The 9,728-nt window shown below is 42.0% G+C and overlaps 2 protein-coding genes across 3 annotated transcripts; both read left to right on the plus strand.

Moving 5' to 3' along the window:
• Positions 1–556: 556 nt before the first annotated feature.
• Positions 557–3,250, plus strand: LOC117818373 (homeodomain-interacting protein kinase 1-like). The gene is made up of 8 exons (XM_034691226.1): positions 557–1,069; positions 1,232–1,423; positions 1,560–1,735; positions 1,853–1,976; positions 2,091–2,210; positions 2,331–2,412; positions 2,500–2,672; positions 2,773–3,250. The coding sequence occupies exons 2-7, from the start codon at positions 1,367–1,369 to the stop codon at positions 2,538–2,540; spliced, it is 600 nt and encodes a 199-aa protein (XP_034547117.1). The 5' UTR covers positions 557–1,069; positions 1,232–1,366; the 3' UTR covers positions 2,541–2,672; positions 2,773–3,250.
• A 984-nt stretch (positions 3,251–4,234) lies between these two features.
• Positions 4,235–8,047, plus strand: LOC117818371 (zinc finger protein 501-like). 2 transcript variants are annotated; one of them, XM_034691224.1, is made up of 2 exons: positions 4,235–4,526; positions 6,195–8,047. In XM_034691224.1, exons 1-2 carry the CDS (start codon positions 4,334–4,336, stop codon positions 7,445–7,447), a joined length of 1,446 nt encoding a protein of 481 aa, XP_034547115.1. In that variant the 5' UTR covers positions 4,235–4,333; the 3' UTR covers positions 7,448–8,047. The 2 variants fall into 2 exon arrangements, with proteins under 2 accessions (XP_034547115.1, XP_034547116.1); XM_034691225.1 differs by having other exon boundaries at positions 6,207–8,047.
• The last annotated feature ends 1,681 nt before the right edge of the window (positions 8,048–9,728 follow it).

A 9,728-nucleotide genomic window follows, 5' to 3' on the forward strand; every position in this document is an offset into this window, starting at 1 on the left:
TTGATTCGAGTGTTGTTGCATCTTGAGTAATCATTTAGTAAAGCAATTGTGAGTTGTGGAGAAAATAACTGATTGTAAAACTAATCGAGCTCTATCAACTGACAGAAAAACAGGAATTATATAAAATTGTAAATTTAGTGTAACATGTTGGACATCTCTAAAACACGACCTTTCAATATTTTAAAATAATTGATCTCTAATATTTGGTCTCACACTAGGTATCCAGTTTACTTGTGTAAAGTAAAGGTTCTACGGTGGCCCTGAAGGACAAAACAAATTTACAAAAGATGAAACACTTTTACAAAGTTGGAGACAAATTTACATTTTGGAAAACATTTTTACATTTTATGAAACAAAATTACATCAGCAAAACACTTTTACCAAGGCCAAAACAAATTTACATTTAAGAAAACAAATTTACAAAATTAAAAAAAACACCTTTACAGGTGGTGAGACAATTTTACAAAGAACAGAACACTTTTACCATTTCTGAAACAAATTTACATTTATTTTTAACGGGAGGGGAATGTACCAAATTAATTGTTGTTGAGTTTTCTCTTACAGGCTACAGTTTCAGTATACAGTCAAGTAAGCTAGGCTGTATAATGTTGGTGGCACTGTTAGAATAAAGTGGTATAGCATTAGTGATCATCATGTTAGCTGTAGAAAGTAGCTGTTTGGAATGGAACTGATGTTATGATGGGCTCATTATGACAAAACAACTGTAGAATTCCAAGGGGTATGAATAAGACCACCAGTCAGTTAAACCTTCACTGCAATACTATTCACTGACCCAGTTAGTTGAAGATCTCCTTGTGGTATATTTGTTTGGAAAAACCTTTTAGTTATTGAAATGTCTCGGAGTTCAGCCTCATCCCGCTGTCTGTCGGCAGATACAGACTGTGTGGTGAGCGACATCATCATCAACAGCACCAGTTCTTACCTCGTCCAGGACTTCATTGGCAAAGGACGCTTCGGCAAAGTTGCCAAGTCCGTGAATTTATTCACAGGAAAGGACGCAGCTCTTAAGATTGTAACATCTGAGGACAGCAGAGCCTCAAAAAGAGAGGTATAGATCCTTCAAGTCTTTTAAGTCTTTTTTAAGCGCTATGAGTGGTCAGACAGACTAGAAAAGCGCTATACAAGTCCAATTTACAGAATGATGTTTTGTACTATGTGATTTATTTTAAACAGTGTGGTTAAGATAGAGTCATTTTCTTTTCTGTAACAGCTCAAAATGCTGGAGACTATCCGTTGTCTTGACCCAGTCAAGACAAATATCGTTCACTTCTTTGAGATGTTTGAGCACTGAGGTCTGACCTGTCTGGCTTTTGAGAAGCTGGACAGAGACCTGTTCCAGCTTTTGATGGACAGACATGAGAACCCTCTGTCGCTCAATGAGATAAGACCAATTGCACATCAGGTAAAGAATTTGTGGCTAAAGATGAATAAAATAATAAAGTCAAACAGATTTGTACTTCATAAAGATGTACTTTGCACCTGTAAACCTCTGCACAGTTGTGTCTGTAAGCCTCTTCATGTCCTCTTTCGTCCTGCAGCTGCTGACAGCTTTTGATGCACTCAAAGGTATTGGTGTCATTCATGCTGACCTGAAGTTGGATAACATCATGCTGGTGAACCATCAGAACCAGCCCTTCAGAGTCATTGATTTTGGTCTGTCACTTCACACCAGTGAAGTGAGGCCGGGTCTGATGGCACAGGGTATCGGGTACAGGTAGGGGCATTCTGCAAACTTCATGTTTGTGCAGATGTTTATTCCAGCTGTGGATGATCAGGCAGAGGTTATTTCAAGCTTTCTGACACATGTATGTGATGATGTACTTTCAAACAGAGTACCTGAAGTCATCCTGGGCCTCCCCTTCACAGAGGCCATTGACATGTGGAGTCTGGGTTGTGTCCTTGCAGTCCTGTACCTCTCCTGTCACCTGTTTGGGGTACTCTGTGAGTACCAGCAGGTAAGTGACTCATTACATTGTCATTTGATTGCACAGATGGTTAAATATTGTCCCAGATAAGTCGAAACCCAACCACAGACGTGATGTATCATGGTTATTTATGATCTGTTTTAGATGAGGAACATTGTTGATGTCCTCGGTCAACCAGCTGACCACCTCCTTGATGCCGGCAGCTTCACTAATAAGTTCTTCAAGCTGAACCGGCATTACGATTACCCAAAGTGGTGGCTTAAGGTATTCTGCTTGTCCCTACGCTGTTGCATTATTTCAGCTGTAACTGAACAAGATCTTTTTCTTCAGAATGAGCTTGAAGGACAAAGTATCTGACATGTAGTGTATGTTTTGTTCCTGTAGACTCCGATGGAGTACAAGCTGACCACTGGGATTGAGCCCAAAGAATGTGAGAGGGCTCTCAATCATCTGGATGAGATTGTTAGTAAGTGAGACATTTTAATGAGTGAAGAAAGAGTTAATAATCATTTACTCTGCATAAACTAAGCTTCTGATTTGGTTTCAAATGTAGATCTTTCCAGACATAAAGGAGTTCATAGAGCTAGAGGATAAGAGAGCTTTCCTGAGCCTCTTAAAGTGTCTCCTTCAAACTGACCACGAACAGAGGATCAGTCCTGACAAGGCCCTGAAGCACCCGTTCATCTCAATGGTGCACCTACAGGAGGAGCTGGACACCAGCATATAGTAAGTGACTATTGTGCCAGCCAGGTTGCATAGACGCTTGCCTTGATGAACACTGGCACTCTGAATACTAATCATTGCCTGATTTTCATGTTTTTCTCAGTGTTGACGATTCATTTGATAAAATGAACACCAGCCAGAGTAACGACTCCGATGAGAAGCTGATATTTGACTCTGAACCAGAAGAGCTGAATGCTGGAGAAACTCCAGCCTGTCCTCCTGCAGATGCTGCAGGATCAGCCTCCCCTGGCTCCTGTGACGACACCTCTGATGGTGCTACAGGAGCTACAGATGCCCCAGCTGAGGACCAATCAGCTGTGAGCTGCTGTGCAGCACAGGTGGACAGTGAGGAGGATAAGGAGGAGTGGAGGTCGGCCACTGATGGGTCAACAGTCAAAGTAGAGACTGCTGAGGTGAAGAGGAGCTCTCTGAGGAGAATCAGGAAGTTCTTCAGCCGGGCCATAAGGACTGTGTTTAGGATCAAAAAGAAAACTTAAACACAACACCTCTGACAGCCTCTGCTTCTTTTACTAATGAAAATTGTTGAAATACAGCTTTCACATGTTAAGCTGAAGTCAATAAACAAAAAAAAACATGAATTCTTTGTGTGACATTTGATTAACTGATGAATTAAAAAACAGATGTTTAAAGTTAAAGGTGACATATCCTGCAAGATCGACTTTTTAATGGTTCTCTGCCTGAAATATGTTTCCCTGGCATGTCTACAAATTCCCCGAAAATGAAAAAAATCCATTCTGCCCGTTTTGATTTCTCCACCTTTCTGTAAATGTGTGTGAAACGAGCCGTTTCCGTTTTCTGTGTTTTTGTTACGTCCCAACGACATCCGGTCTGTAACGGAAGTCAGAGCTCGGGGCTTGTTCAGCCCATAGACTGTATAAAATACAACTCAACTCCCCCTCCGTTTTTCATTACCTGCACAAATGTGTGCTAACAAGGAGCTTAGGAGGGAGGCATGCTAGTTGTAGGCTGTCTTAATAAACACAAAGGTCGGTTTCACTCCCCACGTCTGCAGATTTGAAGATCTAGTGGATGATTTTTATTTTTCATGGAAAAGTGCTAGCGCTAGTTAGCATAGCCACATGTACCAAGACACACGTCCACATACTGACAAATAGAACAACAAGAAACACTAAATCTGTGACCAATCGTTCAGAAAGGTCCTGCTGCAGGCGCCTCTCCGTCAGGATCAGATCCTGCATCAGATTCAGAGGGTTGAAGTAACGCGGGTCTGTGAGCAGCCGTGTATATTCAGCCAACATGTAAACATTAGATCAACGTGTTAGGCCACATCCACTTCCTGAGGGGGCGTGGTCAGAGAGAAAAACACCTGTTCTGAGCAGGGCTGAAAAAGAGGGGTTTTCAGGCATGCCAAAATCTGATTTCAAAGTGTTTTTTTGAGCAATAAACTTTGAAGACATGTTTTGGGGACCTCTTAGACCAATATATATTGATAAAAAAGGACGTAATATGTCACCTTTAAAGTTAAGTGTCACGTGATGAAGAGACATGAAGTGATATTTGCGCGACTCTGTTTTTTCAAAATGGTGACTGGTTGGCGCGATAATCCTGTCTGAGTGATTTGTCTTCATGATAGAGTTTAAGGAAGTTTGATAGAGAGCTATCTGTGTTTGTGAGAGTTTAAAATGTCCAAAGTCCAAACAATGAGAGGTTTAGTGAAGCAGAGACTGACTGCAGCTGCTGAAGAGATATTTGAGCTGTTTCATAGAACGATAGCAGAGTACGAGGAGCAACTTAGGGGATCAGCAGAGGAGAACCGGCGACAACAGAAACTACTGGACGCTGTTTACAACCCGGAAGTCCGTTTACACAGAGCAGGTCTGTCCTCTCTCTTCTTTTACTCTCATTACTTTGTTTTTTATTTGTCAGGTTATCTATCTCTGTGCAGTGTGAGAGTGAAATCCTCCCGGACCGCCACGTTTCTATGTACCGATCATTGCGCATGCGCTGCTCTCCAGCGTACGGTGGCCGACAGGGGCCGTCGATCTGCTGCTAGAGTAGAAAGGATGCAACTTTATAAACTCTGCATCAAATACGTTAAGAATGCATTGCAGACATTGTTTGATACAATTTAAAATGTTGCACAGACTGCACTATTCAAAGTCTAAATTGCACAGAGCATTCCCTGACATTTCACCACACTGTGATAAATGCATTTCAACAGAATCAAATTTAACACACAGTTATGCCCAGTGTCCCAGCTTGCAGAATTTCTGGATTGGAATCTTTAATTTTCTTTCAAGGGTTCTGTGGGTTAAGATTAAACCTGATCCCATATTGATCATCTTCGGGGTGTCGGAGGGGCTCAGGAACCTCCAAGTCTCTGAATGCTGTCTTTTATCTTATGGGCTGCTTACTGCTCAGAAACTGATCCTCCTATTTTGGAAGAAGAAAGAAGCACCTACCCTCAAATTATGGTTAACAGAGATTACAGACACACTTCACTTAGAGATAATTAGATTTTTTTATTAATAACAGACTTGAGAAGTTTGAGAAAATTTGGCGCCCACTGATCTCCTTTTTGCAGAACTGAAATCCTCAACTTTTTGTACATTGTTAGGTAGCACTCCTTGGGAGGGTTGAGGGAGGGGGGAGGGTGGAGGGTGGGATAGTTCTAGTTCTAGTTCTACTGTCTACTCTCTGAGGAAGACAGTTTTGCCTGATAATAAGGAATGAATAATCCGAATTAGTGATGATGTAATGTCTGTAAGACCAGGCCTTTGATTTACACTGTTACATGAAAATTGAATGTCAATGTGGATGCTTTGTTGAGATCCTGTTTTCCTTAATAAACATATTGAAACACAAATACGTTAAGAACAGAAGATATTTATACTCAATCATGATTATGTCATGAAATAGTGCAAACAAACAGACTGACCTTCACTCTAACAGAATATATCACTGCTCAAGCATTTCCTCTGGCTGAATGGAGTCATGGCTGATCCGTGGACGTTTGTAGCTACTAAGTGTAAAGGATGTGATTAGGGCATGGCAGGAGCTGACACGAGAACTGGTTTCCAGCACATATTCGCTCTGTAGAAGACAATAACACAAATGGCCTTCTTTTTCTGGGCTTTCTGCACCTCTGCTCCCTCAGTGTAGCATAAAACCACTGTGAGGGACAGACAGGGGGAGCTACTTGTGTAAATAAAACATATACAATAACATTTGAAATACTGTACACTGACTGGTCAAACAGTGATATCTAGTGGACAAAGTAAAAACATACATGCTGCATATTCTCTGAACACAAACAACGATCCCAACCCCTTTGAGGGACATACCTGTGTCACTGCATTAAAAGCAGACATGACTCTGTAGTGGAAGTCACTGCATTAAAAACAGACATGACTCTGTAGTTGAGATCACTGCATTAAAAACAGACATGACTGTAGTGGAAGTCACTGCATTAAAAACAGACATGACTCTGTAGTGGAAGTCACTGCATTAGTTGTTCATGCCACCTGTGTTGTTGTATTTTAGTGTTTCCTGCAGACGTCCAGCAGCTGTTGGAGAGTAAAGAAGAGGTTCCCTCTGAGCAGCAGGAGAGGACCTCCAGTCCAGACCAGGAGGACCCACCAGAACCACCACACAATAAAGAGGAACAGGAGGAACTGTGGATCAGTAAGGAGGGAGACCAGCTTCAAAGACTGGAGGAGGCTGAGACCACCAAGGTCACATTGACTCCTGTCCCTGTGAAGAGTGAAGATGATGATGATGAAGAGGAACCTCAGTCCTCACAGCTGTCTCAAGTACAAACTGAACAGATGGAGACAGGAGCTGATGGAGAGGACCATGGAGGACCAGGACCAGACAGGAGCGGGGATCCAGATAGTAAGGTCACGACAGAAGAGTCTTCTGAAGCTGAGACTGAAGACAGTGATGATTGGGGAGAGATGACAGAACATCAGTCAGGGTTAGACTCTGTGAAGCAGGTAAATAACAAAATAAAAAAGACGAAGAAGAAACCACACAGCTGCTCTGAGTGTGGGAAATGTTTTAACGAGAAAGGGAATCTTTCTAGACACATGAGGGTTCACAAGTCAGAGAAACCCTTCAGCTGCTCTCAGTGTGGGAAAAGGTTTACTCACGAGGACTATCTGAGGAAACACATGAAAATTCACAAAAAAGAGAAACCCTTCAGCTGCTCCGAGTGTGGGAAACGTTTTACTCACAAGGAATGTCTGACGTCACACCTGAAAATTCACATGGGAGAGAAACCCTTCAGCTGTTCTCAGTGCGGTAGGAGATTTCTCGAGAAACGAGATCTACAAAGACACACAGCAGTTCACAAGAAAGAAAAACCCTTCAGCTGCTCCCAGTGTGGGAAACACTTTTCTCAAGAGAGATATCTGCAGTTCCACATGAAAGGTCACGCAGGAGAGAGACCCTTCAGCTGCTCCGAGTGCGGGAACGCATTCTTTCACAAAATGCATCTGATAGCTCACAGCAGGATCCACAAGAGAGAGAAACCCGTCAGCTGCTCTGTGTGTGAGAAAACATTTATAGACAATTGGAAGCTGAGCAGACACATGCGTCTTCACAGGGAAGAGAAACCCTTCAGCTGCTCTGTGTGTAAGAAAAGATATAGCTACAACCAAGGTCTGCGCAGACACATGAAAGTTCACTCCGAAGAGAAACCCTTCAGCTGCTCTGTGTGTAAGAAAAGCTATAGCTACAACAAAGGTCTGCGCAGACACATGAAAGTTCACTCCGGAGAGAAACCGTCGAGCTGATCTGAGCGTGCATAAAGATTTACTCTTCAAGGAAATCTGATCCTGTTGGTTCACAGAGGAGAGTAAGCTAGTTCTGACAGCCACATGGTTTGTTAGGGACAAACCTTAGAGCTGCAGTGTTTGTAGGGCTGGGTATTGTTCAAAAATGTTCTATACCGGTACCGATACCTTCATTTCAATACCGGTTCCTTAACGATACTTTTTTTGATACCAACTTTATAAAATCAATTGTAACAAAAAGAAAATCACATTATCAATAAATGTTGAGTTTTATTGTTCAGCTGTTATTCTTAGGGATGGGTACCTTTCACATCTGAACCAATACGGTACTGATACCTGACTGACTTTCGGTCGGTACCTATAAAAGTACTGAATTCGATACCCATCCCTAAGTGTTTGTGACGGACGACTCTCTTGGTATAAACAGTTAAACACAAGTGAGTCAGAGTCTCTAAAGGTTATCCCCAGAGATGTTAGGTACAGCTGAGGTCAAGATTATTATTCTGGAACATTTTCCTAGTCGTACCTAAAATCTCTAAAAGTAGTATGGGAGGTAGAACCTTCAGTTATCAGGCCCCTCTCCTTTCATATCATCTACCAGTCAGGGTCCGGGAGGCAGACACCCTCTCTCCTTTTAAGAGTAGGCTTCAAACTTTCCTTTTTGATAAAGCTTATAGTAAGAGCTGGATCAGGCTTGGACCAGCTTTTGTTATGCTGCTATAGGCTTAGACTGCCGGGGGAACTGGCGCACTGACACACTGGGATCCTATCTCACCCCCTTCCCCCCAACCCCCCCCCATTACTTACTTTAACTCTGCCTGTCCCATTAAAGTTACTAACCATAGACCTTTCTGGAGTCCCTGAGCTCCCTTATCTCGTAGGTCCCTCTGAGCTGCCGTAGGCATCCTCCTGCTGTTCATAATTTGACATAGAGTGGTCTAGACCAGCTTTGTTTGTAAAAGAGTCTTGAGATAATGTTTGTTGTGATTTGGCGCTATACAAATAAAGATTGATTGATTGATTTCCTTATATTCTTCCCAAGGTTTGCATCATTGATAAAACTTGATATAATCAAATATTCACCAGTGTTCTTTAGTAGCTTTGGTACAGTTTGGAATGTGGAATACATTTTTAGGTTTGCTTTGTATCAAATATAGTGAAAAATGGGGTGGTCAAAAATATAAGCCCCCGTGTGAATTTTTGCTTTCAAAACACACCTGTGCAGTCAGCTGGTTTCCTAACAACACCTGAGAATCCAATCAGCATTGAGATTCACCTCAGGGACTCCAAACAGGGCGCTTGAACACATTATTGAGAGAGGCTGCTGTTACTCACCATGCCAAAGACAAAGGACATCAGTCTTGAGCTCAGAAAGAAGATAATAGAGGCTCATAATAAGGAGGAAGGCTATACCATCATGTCCAGGGGTGCATCTCAAAGCTCTAAACGTCCATCCTCGCGTCTCCTCCTCGCGTCTTTGTCCCGCCCACCAGAGATGCGAGGAAATGAAACCAGAGGAGAGAGGAGAGAGGAGATTTGTATTTAGAGAAATGAGACGTCCTCTCCTCCGGAGCGTCACGTGAAGCGACGTCGGTTTGTGATGAAGGCTTTAACAGCTGTTTGTGTCTGCACAGCTGTTCACTGTAATAACTCTGATAAATATAAACAGTAACAGAGCTCTGTCTCTGTGTTTACCTGTTTAACACACACCTGCACATGAAGAGAATCAGCTCTCTGTTTATTCTGTCCTAAAGCATCACGGATCGATTCACCGGTAAAATGCCTAATTATTAAATTATTTATTACTTCAAGGGAAAATAGAAACCATGCAACTCTCCCCGTGCTCATTAATGATCAGCCTCATATGAAACTGTATTAACCTGATAGGAAACATAAAAAGTGTTTTTACTAACAGACAAACTTTACTGTCAGACTTCTCTTCATGAAGAAAATGAGAACAAATGGGGAAACTAACAGGATATATATTCTATCAATGATATTAGACTCTATTACTCTATTTCGTTAGACAGTGAATCTGACAAAAACAATCAGATATAACATCCATCCTCTGTAATGTTGAATTTATGATTTTGCGATCAGTATATTGTTTTTAAAACTCACATCAAACACTTTTTAATCTCAGCTCATCACATACAGACTGTTTCAGAGCACCCTTAGTGACTGTTTTAAGGTCCGTCTTTTCTCTGTTATTAAACTCAGCTGATGTTAAGTTTCGGTTAAGTCCGAGCTGCTGCAGCGTCCAATCGGTGAGTGATATCCG

This window comes from Notolabrus celidotus, chromosome 9 (assembly GCF_009762535.1).
Source record: "Notolabrus celidotus isolate fNotCel1 chromosome 9, fNotCel1.pri, whole genome shotgun sequence".
NCBI classification, from domain to species: domain Eukaryota; kingdom Metazoa; phylum Chordata; class Actinopteri; order Labriformes; family Labridae; genus Notolabrus; species Notolabrus celidotus.